Source organism: Polypterus senegalus, chromosome 12, assembly GCF_016835505.1.
Source record: "Polypterus senegalus isolate Bchr_013 chromosome 12, ASM1683550v1, whole genome shotgun sequence".
Classification (NCBI taxonomy): Eukaryota; Metazoa; Chordata; class Cladistia; order Polypteriformes; family Polypteridae; genus Polypterus; species Polypterus senegalus.
This window is the reverse complement of record NC_053165.1, coordinates 24,865,566-24,887,333: the sequence shown is the minus strand read 5'-3', so window position 1 is coordinate 24,887,333 and position 21,768 is coordinate 24,865,566. Positions and strand designations below refer to the sequence as shown.

The following is a 21,768-nucleotide window of genomic DNA, read 5'->3' as shown; positions in this document are numbered from 1 at the left end:
GATCCAAAAGTTTGATGTTTTTTTCCCCGGGCCACTTAGTTATCACTTTTGCCATATGGCACGGTGCTCCATCATGCTGGAAAAGGCATTGTTTGTCACCAAACTGTTCTTGGATAGTTGGGAGAAGTTGCTCTCAGAGGATGTTTCAGTCCTATTGTTTATTCATGGCTGTGTTCTTAGGCAAAATTGTGAGTGAGCCCACTGCCTTGGCTGAGAAGCAACCCCATATATGAATGGTCTCAGGATGCTTCACTGTTTGCATGACATTGGACTGATGGTAGCGCTAACCTTTTCTTCTCTGGACAATCTTTTTTCCGGATTCATCAGAGAAATTTACTTTACCCCAGTCCTCAGCAGTCCAATCCCTGTACCTTTTACAAAATATCAATCTGTTCCTGATGTGTTTCTTGGAGAGAAGTGGCTTCTTTGCTGCCCTTCTTGACACCAGGCCATCCTCTAAAAGTCTTCACCTCACTGTGTGTGCAGATACACTCACACCTGCCTACTGCCATTCCTGAGCAAGCTCTACACTGGTGGTTCCTGCAGCTGAATCAACTTTAGGAGAAGGTCCTGCTGCTTGCCGGACATTCTTGGGCACCCCGAAGCCTTCTACACAACAGCAGTGGAAATGGGTTTTTTGGGATTAAGAGGGACTTTGCAATTAATTGGAATTCATCTGATCACTCTTCATAAAATTCTGGAGTATATGCAAATTGTCATCATAAAAACTGAGCAGCAAACTTTGTGAAAATTAATATTTGTGTCATTCTCAAAACTTTTGGCCATGACTGTACTTCTTATTAGAAAGGCACTTTCCACTGAAGGGTTAGCACTGTTGGCTTACATTTTTAGGATCCTGGTTACTGTTTACAGAACATTTTTTGACAGCTATTATGGGTTTTCATCCCACAGCCCATAAATTTCACTTTGGTCCATAGATGTGTGAGTAAGCATGAATGTGGTATGCAGTAGACTAGCAATCCATACAGGGCTGGTTTCTACATTATACCCTGAAGGCTCCCACCCACCCTGACCCTGAACTGATTTAAGCAGTTGGAATGTGGATTTCAACTATGAAGATCTAGTTTAAGGCTGACCGCGGTTCTAATTAGGGTGCTTCCACCATCAGCACTTTTTAAACAGTTCCTGTGGACACTTATATGATTGGAGGTATGATCAAAATAATCTCTTTCTACATGGGGTCTACACATCTTCCACAGCAAACAGTGTTTAGTTAAAGAGACTTATTTTTTATTTAAAGTGATGCTAATAATGAAACCAGAAGCTCTGTACTCCACTAAAAGGCTGCTAAGATGATAACAGAAGTGCATTTGATTTCTGAGGGCACTATGCTAGATGCCCATCTGATTCCCAATTTTTCAGCCAGCATTTATGAACCCGACTTGGCACATTAATGCTCTGTCTGTAGAGAATTACTGGAATAGAGGCAAGAAGCTGACAACAGACATTTTTCAATTCACCTGGTCTTACAGACGCTCTTTATGAGGCACTCGATGTGTGACACTCATCTCATGTTCAGTAATAATAATGGCACAATGGATTGTAATGACTTATAAATCTGAATTCGTCATTGACTCATCCCATTTCATTTGGTGAAAGTCTGCCTGCCATAATACTAATCTAATTTGCATTATGAAGGGTAATACAGTTTATATTATTTTTCAGAAATGCAAATCGGATTATTGTGCCTCGTAAACTGTCCTGCCAAGATGAGAAATGGTATCTACTTATTTTTTTTTTCCCCCTTCAGAGGTCGTGTTCTCATCAGACCTTCATTTGGAAGGTAAAATGGGATCGTTTACAATGAAGCTTTTGTTTTCAAATTGACAGTCCTGGGCAGACAACAATAGAAAGCACAGCAAGTGACTCTGAAATGCTCTTCTCTGCCCCTGAATTTGTCGAGTGCCTGTCAAGTTTAAGTAAAGCAGTCTATCCAGCTTGTGTATTGCACAGCTGGACTTGAACTTGTGTCTCATGCTCTACTCCAGTATAACAGTAGATTACGCCACTACAAAAAAGGAGTTTGTCACAAAGAAGGAAGCTGCTGATGCCTTTGACACAAAAGAACAGTTTGCTACAGTTAACATCTGATATGCTGGTAAAAAAAATGTGTAATATATTGTAGTTTTAATTAAGTACAAGAGTAAACCAAAAAGGAAAGGCAATTAGAAAATAACATGTAACAGTAAGGGATAGAAGCTGACCCAGTACAATGGCATATGGGTAGTTCACACACACACAACACCATTAGTCTAGTTGAAGCCAAGGTCAAATCAATACAGACACTCCGTTACAGCAATGCACTAATGCTAAACAACGTATTATAGTGATTTTCTTTGGGCAAAGAGAGTATCACCTGCTCTTGAACAACATATGAAAAAAATAATAAAAATAAGAACATAATTGTCTCAATCCCCGTTCAGGCAGGATTAGCTTTATACCGTGAGGTGGGGTAAAGTAATTATTACCAGATAACCTCTATAATTTTAGTCTCATCCAAATCACTCAAAGCTTTTTACAGTGTGTGTTCACATCTCAGTAAACAATATGGAACCTTTTAATTTATATAAACAGTATGTATGAAAAAAAATCCAGGTTAAACTAGTCCCATGCCAATCAACAGTTGGTCAGGAAAATACCGTCATTTTCAGTGAAAACTGAATTTCCTTGAGATTTTAGAGATTTTCACAGAAAAAATGGAGGAAGGCAATGAACTTGTCCAGGCTCTGTGCAACCCACAGTGAACCATTTCAAATCGATTCATAATGCATCATTTAAGTGGATTAATTTGTGGACAAAGGAGCCCCAAACACAGAATTCTTATCAGAGGGCTATGTGTGGCATTGTCAGGTAAACAACCGACTTGAGCCTTCTACATCTAGATAATGTTTAACAACAAGACCAGTGGGGTATCTTGTTAAATTAATTAATAATGCATTTATTATTTACGTAGATACAATACTACATGCGCAACTGTTTCGAGGTGACAACACCGTGCAAACGTAGTAGGCACGCCTATTTCTGTTATTTTTCCAGATGCATCTTCTCTTATGCAAATCAATGGTAAAATTTACCAGCTTTCTGTGGCAGCAGTAAGTTTACAGAGATATGTATTGAAAGCCTATCTTGTCCAAGTAGGGCTTTAGTCCCAAGGTGAATCAGACAATAACTGTATTGGTAAAAAAAAAAAAGACTTGATTCTGTTATATACAGAAGAGACACAAATGAATTGGACATCCTTACCCATGAATGGACAGGCATACTGTAGTCACTTCTGTTTACCATTCAAAAATATGTCAAACATATTTAACTTTCACTTATGATTGCCATACTGGTGGGGAAGGTGTCCACTGAGATAGTGCTGGTGTTTGGTGTTATAATATGGTGTTAAATTCCACTTGTAGGGACTGGAGGTATTCTGGCAGCTAGTGTGCAAGGCAAAAACCAACCATAAATGGGATGCTTGTCTGGAGCAAACCATATTCATTTCCAGTTTTTTTGGTATGAGTGAATGTAGATGTTGATGTGAGTGATCCAGGGATGGACGGGTGCCTAATTACTAACGTGACTGGTTCTCTATGACCATCTACTGATATGGATGAAGGAATAACCCTATCAAACATTCTGTAACACCAAAGGATGAAACTGACTGGAATATGTTGTTCAAAGTGAAGGCACAAAGATAGAATTGTAACATGGATGATATATTCATGAGAACAATCGACTGCATTTCACAGTTTCAAAGTTCACCCTAGACAACAGTGTTTAAGTATGCATGTGCAAGATAAGTACAGCGCAGTGAGCCTGAAGAAAAATTCAAGACCCACAAAATTTATCAGAGCATACACACTCGACATCAGCAATGTTTAAAGATGTGAGATTTGTCACACATTTCTAAAAACCTTAATTATACTTGACTTTTCTTTGAACAAAACTAAAATAAGCCCCAAAAAGGGTTTTGTAGTCTTCAAAAGTGTAATTTTATATATCTTCCTCCAAGAATACCATTACAGAGTTATTTTGAGGAGTTGTTACAAAACTGCTCTTCTTTCCTGCTGATGGCTGACTCACTACACTCATGAAATAGTTTGGAACCTCAGGGGTGTCAAAGCCTTTTGTTTCTATTGTGCCTTTTGTAGCTCAGCTACCATTGGCCTTGGGCAAAATTCAATTACAGTCACTTCCCTGGAACATTATGCAACTGAAAGTGTTACAATGGTTTGTTATCATGTCGGCTCTGTCAGCAGCACCTTTTTTAAAAATATTCAGGCTGCCTCATGACAATACCTTACTAGCTTAAAATTTTGTTGTGATAACGTATTGATTAATATGAAATGGCAATGCCCACTTGGTATATGGAGTTCACAGAACAATACGTTGCAGGAGATGAAGAATCTGATGCTTTGGGAGATGCAAAATGCAATTTAGCACCTGTTTTATACTTTTGGTTTTAATATGATCATGTGATAATTTTTAGCGTTATTTTATTAACTCTGTGCTACCATTTTGTATGTTTTTTTGATACAGTTGACAGCATACTTGTGTGCTTTCCATTAGTCAAAATTGTTCTGACATAAGGAGAAATATAAAGGAATTTTAAATAGGGAAGGACAAAAAAATAGACAAAGCCAATAAACATGCCGAGTTTGTGCCAGGAAATTAAACAAATGATCATTAGAGCATAAAGTGCTAATTAAAAATCAAAGAACATAGAGAATAGCAGAGACGACAAAGCTATAAATTCAGATTAAATAAAAGTTTGCTCACAAAAAGTCACATAATCCTAATTCTGGATGATTCTTAAGTAGAGCCTTTTAGCATCAATTTAAATGATGTCACAACATTGCACAAACCTGAGCATCTTTGGGTAAGATCAGCATGGAAAGACACTGACTCAAATAGCTGCGCACATAAAAAAACAATAATGGTGTTGCAGCAAAACACAAAATTATTTCAAGTTTCAAAGAATATATTCTGAAGAAAAGCAAATGTCATATTTGGATTCCTTGGGATAACCCCAACTAGATACATACTTCGTCACAAGTAGGTCAGAAATTCCTATAAAAAATTAAAGAAAAATTCCCATTATAACAGCAGCATAATGCTGTTAGCAACAGCTCCCTGTTGCTACCATATGATATCCAGAAGTTGTGGTGTTTTGCTGCAAAGCAGTGGAATATGGCAGACCACAAGGGAAAAACAGAATTATAAATAAGACCATTATAATAACAAAGTGAAAGTCAAAATCCGAGTAATCTAAAAAACAATCATCAGAACCAAAATACTAGGCAAAAATACAAAAAGGGTCTTAAACAGGATTTTCATATGAACAAAATAAATGTCTTACTGGTGTCCTAGCTTTTGGATTTATGATTGTTGTGAATTTTGTAGTAATTTGTTTCCTTAAAAGCTTGAGTTATATTATTCTGATACTTTATGCTGCTATGTTTCATTCCATCTGATGTTATTTTGATAAGCTCATTATCTTATCGGCAACCAACTTGGTTGTGGCTCGGTCAGTCGTTCAGGATCATGTGACTCTGATCTAATGACCTGTGATATAAAAATGGCAGTGCAGCACTCTGGGTATCCTTGTATTGAGATAGTTCTAAAAGACTAAAGTTGCTTTATGATTTTTTTGCTATGTTGAGAGGCATGAGCTATAAGAAGAGATTGAAGAAGGTATATCTTTTTAGTTCAAACAATCAAGAGGGAACATGATCAATGTGTTTGAAATTTGGAAGGAAATTAGTACGGTGCATCCCAGCTATTACTTTAAATTAAATTCTTCGACAAGAACACAGAGACACAAACGGAAACATGTTAGGACGGATTTTATGTAAATGTTAGAAAGTTAGTGTGGTAGAAAGTACATCTCAATATGATGTTATTTTGGAATCTCTAGGTAAATAGGTCAGACAAACTTACAGGATTAAATATTCCTTTTTTGCCACAAATGATCTAATTTTTTGATTTCCGGATTTTGACTTTTGCTTGCCTTTTTCACTTTTGCCTTGTGCCTTTTGGTATGTTGTTTATTTCATTTTGACTCTTTGGTAACGACTTCTACTTGCAATTTCTGACTTTTCTTTTGCCAAAATTCTCATGTTCTGACTGTCATTTTCCTTCTGTCCTTTAAAGGGCACACCTTTCTCACTAAAACCCTGTGTTATTTTGACTTCCATTTTTGGACTTTGGATTCTTTTCATTTTTCTGGCTTTTCTGACCTGAGCCCATTTTGACTAACAGTTAAAATGAATGTTCTGGTCCTGATTTCAGTTTTTGCCCTGCCTGGTCTGCCAATTCAAGCTATGGTAGTACAGTGATCCCTCGCTATATCGCGCTTCCACTTTCCCGGCTTCACTCCATCCCAGATTTTAAATGTAAGCATATCTAAATATATATCACGGATTTTCCACTGGTTCACGGATTTCTGTGGACAATGGGTCTTTTAATTTATGGTACATGCTTCCTCAGTTTGTTTGCCCAGTTGATTTCATACAAGGGACGCTATTGGCGGATGGCTTAGAAGCTACCCAATCAGAACATGTATTACGTATTAAATAAAACTCCTCAATGATATACGATGTGCTTCCCGCACGGTGCTTGATTGTTTGCTTTTCTTGGTCTCTCTCACTCTCTCTGCGCCTGACGGAGGGGGTGTGAGCAGAGGGGCTGTTTGCACAGAGGCTGTTTGCCTAGAAGATACGGACGCTCCTCTAAAAATGCCGCTTTATCGGTGCTTCGGCATACTTAAAAGCCCAAAAGCACGTATTGATTTTTTGATTGTTTGCTTTTCTCTTGCGCTCTCTCTCTGACATTCTCTGCTCCTGACACGCATTCTTTGAAGAGGAAGATATATTTGCATTCTTTTGTGAGAAAGAACTGTCATCTCTGTCTTGTCATGGAGCACAGTTTAAACTTTTGATCTAATAATGTTAACAGTGTGGGAGAGTTCATAAGGGCTTAAAATATATAAAAATAACTATACAAACATATGGTTTCTACTTTGTGGATTTTCATCTATCGCGGGGGGTTCTGGAACGCAACCCTCGCGATCAAGGAAGGATTACTGTACAGAGAAAAGTTACATAGGAAAACAGACTGTTCATCTTCCCCAATTTGTCCATTTGCCCACCTCATGCAAGAGATTTTTGGCAAGGAATAACCAGCTTGAATGACTCACCTTGTAATAATAGCTAAATGTGGTGGGCTCATGCAGGCCCCCATGAAGAGCACAACATTCTCATGTCTAGTGTTGCGATAAGCCATGACTTCTCTTTTAAAGGCTTTAAGCTGGTCCTCATTGTCCCGTTCAATATCAATTAGCCGGATGGCTACTTCCCCATGCCAGCGGCCATGAAAAACCTGTCCAAAACGTCCTTTCCCGATCAGCTCTCCGATCTCCAGCTGTTCAAAAGGGATGTCCCATTCTTGTAAAAAGATGCTGGTCTGGCTGGCTTTTCGGGGAAAATTGCGGGCTGAGAGGAGGGAAAGATTCATTTCCTCAAATTCATCTTCTGAGTCCTCTGCCTCGTCATTACCATCTTCATTCTATAAAAAAGACCAACAGAAAAACTTTAAAAGGAGGTGTGTAATAATTTCAAATAAACACATTCATGCAACTCTCCACTTGGAGTGTCTGTTTACACAATTTAAAAAAGCATAAAACACCTTAGGTACATTTCTATTTTTAATTTGCTTACCTCTGACGTGGGTTCAACTTCAATTTGAAGCAGAGGATTCCCATTATTTCTAAACAAAAAAAAAACAAGAAAACTTAGTATATCCCCCTCATGACTTTGTTGGTCAGGGGCGTGGCTTAGGTGCACTCACTGGATGGCTTCTCAGTGCTACGGAGGAGAAAAGTGATGACATTATTAGCACTGGTGCCCTTCTTGTCCCGACAGGGTATTGCATACCTTGTCTGAACCTGGGAGCTGAAGCTCAGGTGTCCATGAATGGCAGTGTATTTAATATTTGTGTTATTTATTAAGTAGTCATGTTTCATTATTTCTGTTACTTTTTTTTTCATGAACAAATATTCCTTGGGATAACCCCAGCTAGATACATATTTCATCACAAGTAGGTCAGAAATTCCTGTAAAAAAATTAAAGGAAAACTCCCATTATAGCAGCAGCCATAATGTTGTTAGCAACAGCTCCCTGTTGCTACTATATGATAGCCATTCTTTTTCATGAATATTTTTTTTTTTGTAAGAGCCTCTATCATCTGCTCATGAGGATATGATCAACCTCCTTGACCACACCACCAGTATTGGAGTACCACGTCCAATAATGAGGTAAGGGCGTTGGAACCTGGATCCAGTGATTCACAGCCCCTGACATTTTCCAAAGTCAAGGAACATGCAGCCACTTTCACCAAGGTCGCCAGACCCATGGGGACCAACACAATCCTCATAGCCAGCCCTGTCAGCGACAGTGGTCACACTGAAGTCACCTGTGACCAGAGAAGTGTCACCTTGTGGGCACCCATCAACCACCGAGCAAAGTTGCAAAACAAATGTCTCCCTCACCGAGACATCACTCACCACGGTTGGAACATACACTGAGACAACAGGCAGGGCACCCAGAGAGTGCCTTAATCTGAGTCTCATAATACGCTCGTTGAAAGGAGTGACATTGGACACCATTGGAAAGAGCTGATCCACCTCAGCAATAGCTATTCCCTGAGTATGGCAGCCATCTAAGCAACCAGATCAATAAAAGGTGTACCGACCTACAGAGATCTGGAAAGACCCAGGTCTGCATACCTCAGAGAATATTGCCACTAAAATGTAGAGTTTGTGAAGCTTCTCCAACAGCAGAGGAAGATGATAATCATGCCAGACAGACAAGATGTTCTACGCTCCTACCCAGATGGGTCGCCTCAAACTGGGATCCGAGTGCTGCCGTGCAGTGGGCGATGCCTCAGCACCACACCAGTTCTGGTCCCCAACAAGCTTGATCCCATTGGCTCCCTGACAGTTTTGACTCTTCCGGGGAAGAGACTCCCGAGGGCTTTCTCCCATCCCCTTCATAATGCGAGCAGCCACCCACCCATATCAGAGCTACTCCCGCATAGAGCAGAAAGGAGTCCTGTCTTTCGTCTCAGAGTTGAATGAATATTTTTTACATTGGCTGGACTGCCAATCCTGCCACCAACCCCCATGATTTCCCTGCAAGTTGGAGGACCGCTTGCAGAGCTAGATGCAGTTTAACATCATGTGCAAGACTTACAAATCTTGAAGTTTCTTACAAAAATGCAGGGTGTACAGAAGTGCCCTGTTTGTGAATTCTGACCACAGACTTGTTGCTGCTACTATGAAGATCCAGCTTAGGTCCAGTAGGCTACCACCTACTAGGAAAATGAGGCTGCACCTGGCCAGACTTAAAGATCAGGTTGTTTCTAAGGGCAGATAAGGAGGCATTTGTTAGAGAAATCTGTGAGCACACCATCTATGGTCTAGTGACCCATATCCTGCTTACAGAGGAACTGAAGCATTACGCATATCCAAATCTATTCCTTGGAGAGTTGCAGTCAAAGGGGCTGATGGATATCTCTGGGTCCACGGTTCTTGGGGCTGATCCTCCAATTAGCTGTGAACCATCCAATCTCATTGAGATAGCACAGGTGGAGAATCAGATGAGGGTAGGGAAGGCTGCAGAGATCAGTGGAATCTGGGTGGACTTCTCCAGGTTGGTGGTAAGGAAGTCCACCTGGCATTGCAAGTAATCTTTGCTTCCATTTGGGAAATGGTCATCGTCCCAACTGACTGGAAAGCGGACGTGTTGTCCCTATGTGGAAAGGAAAAGGTGATTGCTTGGACTGCAGCAACTACAGGGGATAACACTGCTATCGATGCAAGGTAAGGTCCTTGCTAGGGTCATCTTCAATAGGATCCGTGATCACATGCTCACTCACCAGCTCACCAGCTCACTCACCAGCGACTAGTGGTCTAAGTCTACCAATGACCACATCCTTCTGAAAACTGAAGGTTTTCACAGAGTTTAAATGTGAATATTGGCAGTGTTTCTTTACAGCCTTTTGTCGAATTTTGTAATGTATTTTACTTAGTTTATTTAGTTGCTCTGTGGGACATCCTGAGACTTCAAGGGATCCCTTGAAAGTTGCTTGATATTAAGGCCAGCCTGTACACTGGTAATGTGAGTGCTGTGCAGAGTGCAAGCAGAACCTCTGCGGTTTTCTCAGTTTATTCTGAGGATCGTCATGGGTGTGTTCTTGCTCCCACTCGGTGCAATACTTGTATGGACTGGGTGTTGGGCAGGGTCTTGGGGTCCAGCATCTGTGGGGCATCTGTTGGTGAAGAGAGATTCACTGATCTTGACTTTGCCAATGATGCTGTGATGTTCACAGAGTCCATGGAGGCTCTGATTGGGGCCCTTGTGAGCCTGAGCAAAGAGCCTGAATGTCTGGACTTGCAACTGTACTGGATTAAAACTAAGATCCAGGCCTTTAGTGACCACCTGGGCACAGCCATCAGCAGTGTGTCTGTCTGCGGAGAAAATCTCAACCTTGTCGAGAGGTTTACTTACCTTGGCAGCAACATTCATGTCTTTGGTGATTCTTCCTATGAAGTCAGTGGATGGATTGTGAGAACATGGTGGGTCATGAGATAGCTGGAAAAGGGTGTGTGGCACTCCCAGAATCTTTGCAAAAGGACGAAGGTCTAAGTCTTAGGGTCCTGGTGCTTCCTGTTTTGCTATATGGTTATGCTATATGGAAATTTCCAGGCTATTTCCCATTTACCTTTCCTCTGAAAAGTTCTTTAGCATGTTGTAACCTCCCAGCTCACCAATTACTTAACCACTCATAACTTAACCCTTTCAGTCTGGTTTCAGGGCGCGGCACAGCTGTGAAACTGCTCTGCTGCGGGTAACCAATGATTTGCTTATGGCAGCAGACTCTGGACAAACCAGCATATTAATTCTATTAGACCTTAGTGCAGCATTTGACACTAAGGTCAGACATGACATTCTACTGTTCAGAATGGAGAACATGCTGGGTATCTCTGGCACTGTCCTCCAGTGGTTCAAGTCCTATTTGACTGATAAGCAAGAGTTTGTCAGTCTTTGCAACAGCAGATCCAGCTTGGCGCCATTCACACAAGGAGTTCCTCAGGGCTCTGTCCTCAGCCCTCCTCTCTTCTGTATTTATATGCTTCCCCTTGGCCATATTATTCGTAGCTATGGACTGGGCTATCATTTTTATGCAGATGATATCTATTCTCAGCTCACAACCTGCCTTAGTGAAATTAAAACCTGGATGGAGCAGAACTCTTTCAAATTAAATTGCAACAAAACTGAACTCCTGCAAATTGGGACTAAAATGCAACTTAATAAAATGAGCTCTTTCCCAGTCCATCTTGGTGGTGATCTCATCAGACCTGCCTCCACTGCAAAGAATCTTGTTGTCATTTTTGATTCCTCCCTCTCTTATTACGCCCTCATAAATTTACATTAAGAAACCTTCTTACTTCCACCTCCATAACATATCCCGTGTTCGCTCCTTCCTCTCCTTTTCTAATGCTGAGAAACTTGTCCATGCTTTTATCACATCCCACATAGATTATTGTAACTCGCTGCTGGCAGGTGCCCCTTCTAATCTTATATCACAGCTCCAGCTTATTCAAAACTCAGCTGCAAGAGTCCTCACTCGAACCAGCAGCAGCGAGCACATCACACCCATCCTGTTCCGTCTTCACTGGCTCCCTGTGTCTTACAGAATCGAATATAAAATACTACTAATAACCTACAAAGCCTTAAATAACCTCGTGCCAAACTGCATCAGTGACCTTCTCCATCACTATGTGCCTGGCCGCCCACTAAGGTTCTCTGATTATGGCAATCTTGTTATGGCCCACACTAATCTACACTCCATGGGTGACAGGGCCTTTAACTATATAGTGTCTAGACTCTGGAATGACATCCCGAAATAAATCAGATCAGCTGACTCCATGAATTCTTTTAAAAAAACAACTCGAAACTCATCTGTTCAGGAAGGCTTTTAGCTCTACTTGACTTTATTACCCTTCCCTTAGTTTACTTCTCTTTCAAGATGCTCATGTAACCTGAGTGTGTGTGTGCTAGACCATCAATTATGTTGTCTGTTAGGCTTTTTTTCTCTGAATTCACTGTCGTAATCTTCTTTATTTATTTATTTGGTTTGTACAATGCTATATATATACTGTATACCCTGCCGTTCTTTCTTATATTCTGTAAGTGCCTTGAGCATGGGAAAGGCGCTATATAAATAAAATGTATTATTATTATTATTATTATTATTATTATTATTATGATTACAAGACATAGGTGCTATCCGGTGACCTGAGATGAAGACTGGACTCCTTCTGTACTGTGTCTCTTTGGAGAATCCTTGGGTACCGCTGGTTTGACTTTGTGTCAAATAAGCAGTTACTCATGGAGTTCAAAATTAGGCACATTACCTGCATTGTGAGAAAGTATCAGATATGGCACTATGGTCATGTGGTGTCATTTCCCGAGGGTGATTCTGGTTCACAGGATTCTCAATGTTGAGGACCCGAGTGGCTGGACCAAGCCAAGTGGACACCTACGTAACACTTGGCTGTGGCAGACAGAGGGTCATTTCCGGAAGGGGGGGACGGGACTGCATGTCTGCCTGGAGTGTTGCCAATCAGGATTCCAAACTGTTAAATTGTGTGGTGGGTGAGGCAAGACGCTGTACCAGTGCATGCTTCCCGACCTGACCTGACCTGATCAAGTTTTCTTTAATTATGTGATTTGTAAAAATTGTATTTCTATGTGTTGTGTGATGTTCTGTCATGTTTCTTGTGCTTTGTGGGTGATATCCCAAGAGGAGAGGCCCACCCTGAGATCACCAAATAGAAGAATACTGCAACCCAAAAACAACATATTTCTATATGTCATTTATCCCATTTAGTTAGTGGTAATTTTTAATCTCATATTTGAGGACAATGAACATAACAATCTCCATTTAATACAGGAAAAAGGAAAGTTCCGTACAAACCTTCCTTAATGCTTACTTCAAGAAATTGATTCTAATCAAACCCTGACTCTCCAGCATCAGATCCATCACTTTCAAAAGTACCCATCTCTCTGTCATCTTCTCTTGGATCATCCAGATTTAATGTTATCATAATGATACCTCACATTTGCACCAAAGGACATTGATGGAACAAAAGTGTTAACCTTTCATCATCATATTTTTTACTTATTTTTATGTCTAAACTGTTTTAAAAAAAGTTTATTGGTTTTTTACAGTATTGTATTTCTACACACACACAAACACACACACTCTCTCTCTCTCTCTCTTTAGTACAATAACAAAAGAAAGGCAAAATATATACTATATACTAAGACAAACGTTGGACTAACTAAGAACTGTATGGGATTACTTTTATTATTACTATTATTATTAGTAGTTGTAGTAGTATTATGTTTAAGATGTTTTAGTGCATTTTTAAGTGTTTCTTATGCAAAGAAAGGCAAAATATATACTATATACTAAGACAAATGTTAGACTAACTGATGATAAATAAGAACTGTATGTGGTTATTTTTATTATTACTACAGTATTAGTAGCAGTAGTAGTATTATGTTTAAGATGTTTTAGTGTATTTGGAAGTGTTTCTTATGCAAAGAAAGGTAAAATATTTATCTATCTACTAAGACAAACGTTTGCCTAATTGGTGCTAAATAAAAACCCTACGTGCCACGACTTACCTACAAATTTGACTTAGGAGCAGATCTCATTTGTAAACCAGGCATTGCCTGTATTTGCATTTCTTTAATTTTCTCTATTGGCACTAGTATACTACTGACTTCTTCAAAGATGAATAGTTAAATTCATATTTTTTGTGACTGCTTTTCTCAATACCAGTTATATTCTTCTCTGTCTGTTTTTCGACATTTCAAATTTCCCTTTTAATTCCTGCTCTCATGTGCTCATAAGCCATACTGTTCTTGTGGAACTCATGAGATGAATTAGCTAGTTAGACACTTTGAGAGAAAGAGATCTGAAATGTCATTTTGACATGGCAGCCTAAAGATAAGGATGCTTGCTGAACTGTCATCAGGTGTGAGGTTTCTTCACAGCATAGGTGAAGAACAGATGAGTGACTTAAAGAAATTAACTCTTAATATTAAATGAATCACTTGCCCCATGATGCACAAAATAAGGAAAAAAAGATTAAATTAAAATGCTTTTGTCCATCTGGTGGTACCACTACAGTATTAGCAAAAAGCTTCTAATTCAATGAAGAGCATGTCTGCACTGTACTGTGAGGGCTGATTCACAGTTAGTTAAGCTGTAGCCATAATGTCTACAGAGCAAATGTTCATTAAAGTCACAAATCTTAACCCAAAGCATTTATTGAAACAACACTGACTTAAAAGAAGAATATGACCTCTAATTAATTTCAGGTAATCGGTGCTGCTGATAACAATTTTAACTCTGCTTTGCACAAGAGATTTCCAGGCAGACATCTCTGTGCCTTCATTAAGCAGGACTCTTGCTTTCTGATGTGGTTGTGGATGAGAAGCACAAGTGTTTTCTTGAGGAGCCACTGAGTATGGAAGAAGGTATGTGGCAGCTTTAGCATCCCTCACAAGTGAATGAGAACATTGCTCTCATTGCTAAATAAGTGCCTATTAATGCTAAACTATGAATTAATTAGATGTTCTGCTTTGTGGAGACTACTTCCCGTTTTCTTCTGTGTACTAAGAGCCCTTTCATCCTTACATCACTGACACTTCTAAGGTCACATTTATAAAATTTACAAGGCTTAAGGTTTTTCTGTGGAGAGTATAAGTTAAAAATATTGAAAAAAATGATTTGTACACTAATATTGCACCAACCCCAGCTAATCCAGGACCTTATCTTTACTGTCTTTGACCACTTTCACTAGTGTTATATTTTAGCCAGGGTCAACCCCCCCACCTACACACCCTCTGGCTGGGGTTCATATATCTCATTTATGTCTATTTAGTTTAATGTTTATGTTAACATTGTTGATTATTTGGTTTCTTTGTGTCAGTGTCTCTTTTTATGTGCCATGTGTTTTTTGGGTGGTCCCCAAAGGGGCAGGGCCATCTTCCCATCATTGTCAAGGGACAGAGTGGAGGAAAAGCTGCAGCCCCATACGATTCATTGAATGCAGTGTGGCTGGAGAGTTCTTTTGTATTTATTCTGTGCTTTTGTGAATTTCCTGGATTTTGGCTTCTGTGCTCTGATTTGGATTTTATTTTTTTACTATTTCTTCAATTTGTGTACTGGGACTTGTTTGCTTCTTTATTACCTTAGTTTAACAGAGTTTTTGGAAAATAAATCTTTTTTTTAATAAGGATTTTATGTTTGCCTTTTGTAACTACCCAGGGTTTCATGGTTTCTTTAGTGGGTATTTTGAGTATTTTTTGGAACTTACTGTGCTTAGTAACCCCAAGTTCACAACAACTGATTTCTTATGCCATATCATATTTAGGAACACTCATAATGAGTGGCTGTTTGTACATCAAAGGATAGTCTCCAGACCTACCTGTGACACTTCATTGGATTCAGTAGGTTTGAAAATATCATGTTGTACTACAAAAGTTGAAGATTACACAACTCATTTCCTTATACCTCTGCCTCCAACACTGGGGCCATGGAGGAACCAGAGAGTGTCAAAGAATCAGGTTGAATACAAGAACCAGACTTGGGTGGAATGTCAGTCAGTGGAGATGTGTAATTTTCAAGTAGGCCAGGACCAGAGGATGTGGGGTGCTAGTGCTAACCAACATGCCCCTGAGCCATGAAGTTGTTTGACAAGTTTTCTGTTATTTGTAAAAGAAGAAATCTTATACAGTACCAAGAAAAAACAAAAATAATCAAATTATATGAAACTACACAGAGAGAGATGAACACTCAGCTATCTGTTTTAAAAAGTTGTACAATTTGAGTTTATCATGGGCTCATTATCTAATGTTCTGAACACTTTTATTTCATGGTTACTTGTTTTTACTTGCATGACAACTTATCCTTAAAGCAAACCACTCTTTAATTTTCAAATGAAAATCTCTCATATACTAGTTATAATCCTTTTCATCTGAGACTGATAAGCAACATTTGAAACCTTTTTTTGCTTGTGCATCCATTTTTGCTGTAGCGTCAAAGTGAACAGAAAGATTTTAACATTTATATGTGTTACTTTTAGTCACCTGTGTTTACATGAAAAGACAGAAACAGATTTATTTTAATACAGTCATCTTAAGATGAATGATATATAAAATTCTACAGATATCCAAATAAAAATAAGACAGGCTGTGCATTTTTTTTAAAAGAAGATTTTATGAATGCAAACAGATGGGGTCTGAAAAAAATTATTTTGTTTCCGGGAAACCAATTGACACTTTTAATTGTTTTAGGGCAAATATTTGTGCAGCTCCAGGAATGCAGCAAACGTGAACTATTCCAGAGGCCCTTTACCCTTGACTTCTAACAGATGGGCAGTCAAATCCGATTCTGTCATTCACCAAGGAGGCATCTCCTGCAGGCATAAGTTTCTACCCTCTGACGTCCAATCTGTCCCTCATTTCCCAGAGCTTCACCTGAGGATGGGACTAACAGGAGGGAGGTTTTCATATGTGAATTCACTTTTATAGCCACAAGCACATGCCATCTTCCCAAGGGTTTGTATTCTTGTGAGAGCGATGGGTCACTTTTAAGGCATGCCTGCCACTTCTTTACTTTAACGCCTTTACAATAATTTCGTTTACACTGTATTTATAAAGTATGATCACTTATTATGATGTTTTATAATTTTAGGATTAAAATTTTTCTTGGTTTTATAATTTTCTATGTTTGTTTCCTTCAATGTAAACTTATGTTTTAGAAGTCTTGAGCAATAATCTTTACATTTACTTTTTTTAAGTGTTTTTCACAGTATTTAAAGCCAAACGACTTTTCCTCATGGCTTTATATTGTTTTTGTTCTGGGTGCCATCATTTTATGCTCTTTGTTGTTTTTGTTGCTAGGAAGTTGCTAGCTATGGTCAACAGGAAGTGTATCATGTGTGACATCACCAGGGGCCTCATGTATAAACGGTGCACATGCACAGAAATATTTCCACGTTCAAATCACGATGTATAAAACCTAAACTTGACATAAAGCCACGTACATTTCCACTGTACCTCATACCCTGTCGTACGCAAGTTCTGTGCTCGGTTTTGCAGACTAGCGGCACCCAGTTTCTGCAGTGCTACTGTTCCTGTGTGGTCATCCTTTCTTTTTTAGATCAACATCCCTGACGTGGCTTTATAAATACATTGAAATTAACCGCATATTGTTTATTAGTTTAATGCATCTGATTGTAATTAACCTGTAATAATGGTCCACGGAATGGTCAAACTATTCTAAATATAACAGCTGCTTTAGTGTTGTTACTCTCACCGCACCTTCTTCTTTCAGCTGCTCCCGTTAGGGGTTGCCACAGCGGATCAACTTTTTCCATATTACTCTCACTGCACCACTCAGAGCATTTATATCACTGTATCTGAGTGTGGAATCAAAGATCTACAGAAGCTGAGAAAGAGAATTATCAGTATACAGCATCAAGCACACACTGCCTCAGCCATGCTGTCTATTGAACTGCTCTCATACGGCAAACGTTTCAAAGCCTTTCCTGTACGGACCTCACGGTTCAGAAAGTGTTTAATCCCAAGAGCTCTGAACGTACTCAATCAAGTACTCCTTGTAGAACTGTCTGTACTTATAAGTAGAATTACCTCACTGTAAACTTGCACTACAGTTACAATATTGCACAACCTGAGGCACTTCCTAAATTGCGTATTTACATATGATGACGATATCATTTTTAAGATGAAATGCAGCAAAATATGTTTATTATATTATACAGATAAAAATTTAACTACATTTAAATAATCTATATTGTCAATAATTAAACATGCCAGGACACGGTGCAGCAGCGCTAGCTATTAGCTTGCGCTCCATTCACGGATTGTTCCTGCCTCGCGCTGTATTCATACTGGGACTGGCGTGACACTGGAAGGATAGATGGATAGAATAATTAAACATGTACTACGAAGATATTTCAATGTTCCTTAAAAGTTTTGAAGAATTGACGTTCTAAGCTTACAGATGGCTTAACATCTATTACAGAGCTGATTGTGTGGCGATTGGGTATTTGGAGAAAGAAAAGTAAGGACTGGAATTGGAGGTTAGTATGTGTGAAACAGACAGTACTTCTGTACTAAAGCATTTCATAGAAGGTCTCGAAGGTCACACATGGCGCAGCAAGCATCTAAGACATGAACAATCACTGCGCCACCGTGTTCTCATGTTTAATAACATGATTTAATTCATATCATCATGAAAATGATATCAAGTATACATCTCAGTATTTTAATTATTCAGAGAGCTGTAATATCACAAATGTAATGGATTATGTGTCCTGTCGGAGGAAGAGAATGCCGGTTTAAGAAGCACACAAATAGAGCACATAGAAGATCAAATACAAAATAAAGCATTTAACTTGCTAGTTACGATGGGATTTGAGAAACTAATAAATTAAACAGTTTTAAGGTGAATTTCTACTTTATGATGTTCTACTTTAATGACAAAATAAACTACGTGATTAAAGTAGAAATTTCGAGATTAAAATTGACATATAATGCTTTTTTCCCACTGTGTGGCTATTTTTTTTTTTGCTCTGTACCTTATTAAGCTTTCATATGACACTCAGACTGTGGCTCACGACTCACCTTTTCACGGCGACTTTGATATCTGACAACTTCTTTTTTTTTTCAGGCACTGTGCGACTTTGAACTTGAGCTTTCAAGTTTCTCTGACACGCTATGTCACTCGATGGACTTCCTTTTGTTGTTGTTTAAATCAACAAATAGTACGTTTTTCCTTGACTCCACTTGGTATTCGCTGAAATTCTTATATTTTCCCCCGTGCTTTTCCCATTGTCTTTTCACAGAAGGCTGATCTTAATGGCTATTTATATTGATTTGCATATTCAAAGAGGCGTAATTCTGGGAGGAGTTGGGGCGGGACAGCAGGCGCGTGCACGAGCATTACTTTTCATACTGACCAGGATTTATGTAGCGGAAGAACATGGAACTTGGCAAACGCACAGATTCCTGCATCTGGAATTTTTGTGCATAAGCACATTTCGGCTTTTGTGCTTATGTCATGTTATAGTGCGAATTCTACGCACGCCGTTATGCATGAGGCCCAGGTCATAGGTGATAAATCTTTGAATTACAGTTTTACTAACAAGAACAGTAAAAATCTCTTTTTTACTGGTTTTCAGCTCCATTATAGGTTACTGTGCTGAATGAATTGTGAATTCAACAGCAAGCTACAACACCTGCCCCATAATCCTGTGCAGCTCTTTGGTTATCTTACACACTGTAGCCTGTAACACATTCTTAGATCAGCCTAATCCAGGTCAGGGTCTTGGAGAGCTGCAGTTAATTCCAAGGGCTGCCAGTTCATGGCAGTGCCTCATCATGCATAAGCCCACACAGCCCAAATGCATAACTAACAATTATCCTAACACCTCCTCTGGGTGCTCGAGCATATGACTGGAGGTCTGTGGTCAGACCCTTCTCAACAGTCTTGTTTTTTATTATTATTATGTTATTAAGTTTTGCAGCAGCATTTGCCAATCATTTTGTTTAAAAAATGTTTAAAAAATATTGAGTTGCCAAATCTAATAATAGTAGTTTTAAACTGTATTATTGTGTGATGGAAACATTAAACTATATCAAATCAAATTGTATTTGTCACATACAACTTATACGTATGTATTAAATCCTGATTTCACAATTTTTATTATTAGCTGGTTACTTGCAATGTAACTAGTTTGAAGATTTCTGCTATAATACAAATGCAGAAACAATAAATTACTTTTTGTTTTTGAAGCTGCACATTCATTCATTTATTATACTGTACTTTTTATTATACTTTTTTTAGCTTATTACAGTGTGACAGCCTGGGTTAGCTGCAGATACCCTTACGTCCTTTGAATCCGGGTTGTCGATAGTCAAGTCCAAGGACAACAGAGGTAGATGCAAACTTGTAAAAATTGTTTACAATGCAATAAAGTGTTGAAAGTGCAGTGCAAAAAATCTTTAGATAAATAAGTCAATATTTACTCCAATAAACACAATACCTCTGGTGGGGGTTAAAATACTGATAAATAAAAAATCCAAACACAGTTAAAATCCACAGGTTAAAAACACAGTCAGGACTTTCATTTTTAAAACAATCCTCCTTGGTCTTTTTAACCAGAGAGGACATCCTCCATGAGGCACAGTCAATCTTTTTTTTTCCTGGCTCTTGTCCTCAACGTCATCCCTCAGCATCTATGAGGACCCCGCAAGCCATGCTCCTTTCTCCAACCAATCACTCAGCCTTCAACAGAAGCCAACTTGGAGTGGCTGATCACTTTTGCACCTTGATTTCTCAGCAGGCGTGACCCAGCCCCTTGACCACAGTCAGCTTGCTTCTCTCAGGGCCACATTTTAAAACAGCCTGCATCCAGCCCATACAGCACCATCTCTGCAATGATCCTGGCACTTTCTTTTCTTGACCTTATGTTTTTTCTTTCTGGTTCTATTCTGTTTTCAATCCCCTTTCTGTTGTACTCGTTCCCCTTATACACCTTGTGGGCGCAGGTGCTCTGCTTAAGGACCTGAAGAATGTCAATGTATAACAGCTGAGCTGACCACACCTGCATCGAACAAGTAATGAGCTTTGCCTCCTCATTAAACATCCCATAGCAGCACCACCTCACGGCAAAGCACTTCCACACCAACAAGCCTGAACACACTGTTTTTATTTTAAAATCTTAACAATGCCACTGACCCCTAATGTTCTTACCATATGCAGCTACATTTATTTATTTATTTATTTATTTATGCATAGCAGCCATATCTTCCTTTTAATGTATAAGTCCACTTCAGATCTCCAGCCACAGGCCCCTGTGTGACATGACAGGCTCCTGAAGGGTCTGCCACAGAATGTTTGCAGCCAGACCCTTCTTGGTGATCATGGTACTAATGTGCTTCCTAGAAAATACCCATCATCAAATAAAAATGTATATTGTACTTGTATACCAGCTTGAAAAATGTCATATGACCCAGTATGCAACAAAACGTAAACAGGACAAATAAAAAAAGTAAACTACTATTCCTTACGTGGAGTCAGAGTTGACTGGATGAAGAATCACTTGTGGTGCTCGGCTGGGTGCCTCTGGTGTGACATCTGAAAAAACAGGAAGAGAAGCAGGCATTGGGGAACGAGAATGAAACGGTGCAAGTGAACCCTCTGAAGGACACAGCAGGTGTCATTAACCCAGGGGAAATTAGTGGGAAATTGTAGTAATGAATTCATCTTTCCTATGTTTAAATATTTATCAGCGTTCTTCATGACTGAGCAAAGTATAATGTGACAAGAAACTTTGCATGATACAAAACTGCCACACATGATGGTAAAGAAGGGAGGAGAAACAGTAAGATGAAAGTAAACAAAAAGCACACTTGACTGCAGCATAACACCTAAAGACTGCCACATGTTCCTTGCCATGTGTTTTGGAGCAAATTAGCAGGTAGGCGTTGCTCACTTACCTGGAAAGATAAACTGTTGTTTGTACTTGAAGTAATGTGAAGCTAGAAAAAAAGAAAAAAAGTTTACCAAAATACATTACAATTGAATACA

The 21,768-nt window shown here is 39.1% G+C and overlaps 1 protein-coding gene across 2 annotated transcripts in view; it reads right to left on the bottom strand.

The window, feature by feature from the left end:
* ksr2 (kinase suppressor of ras 2) overlaps positions 1–21,768 on the bottom strand; it is a 309,289-nt gene that overhangs the window by 45,219 nt on the left and 242,302 nt on the right. For both annotated transcript variants that reach the window (XM_039771698.1, XM_039771699.1), the window contains exons 11-14: positions 21,678–21,719; positions 21,249–21,315; positions 7,728–7,776; positions 7,208–7,575 (exon numbers count right to left, since the gene is read on the bottom strand). In XM_039771698.1, the coding sequence (XP_039627632.1) occupies positions 7,208–7,575; positions 7,728–7,776; positions 21,249–21,315; positions 21,678–21,719 (526 nt within the window). The remainder of the gene's footprint in view (positions 1–7,207; positions 7,576–7,727; positions 7,777–21,248; positions 21,316–21,677; positions 21,720–21,768) is intronic.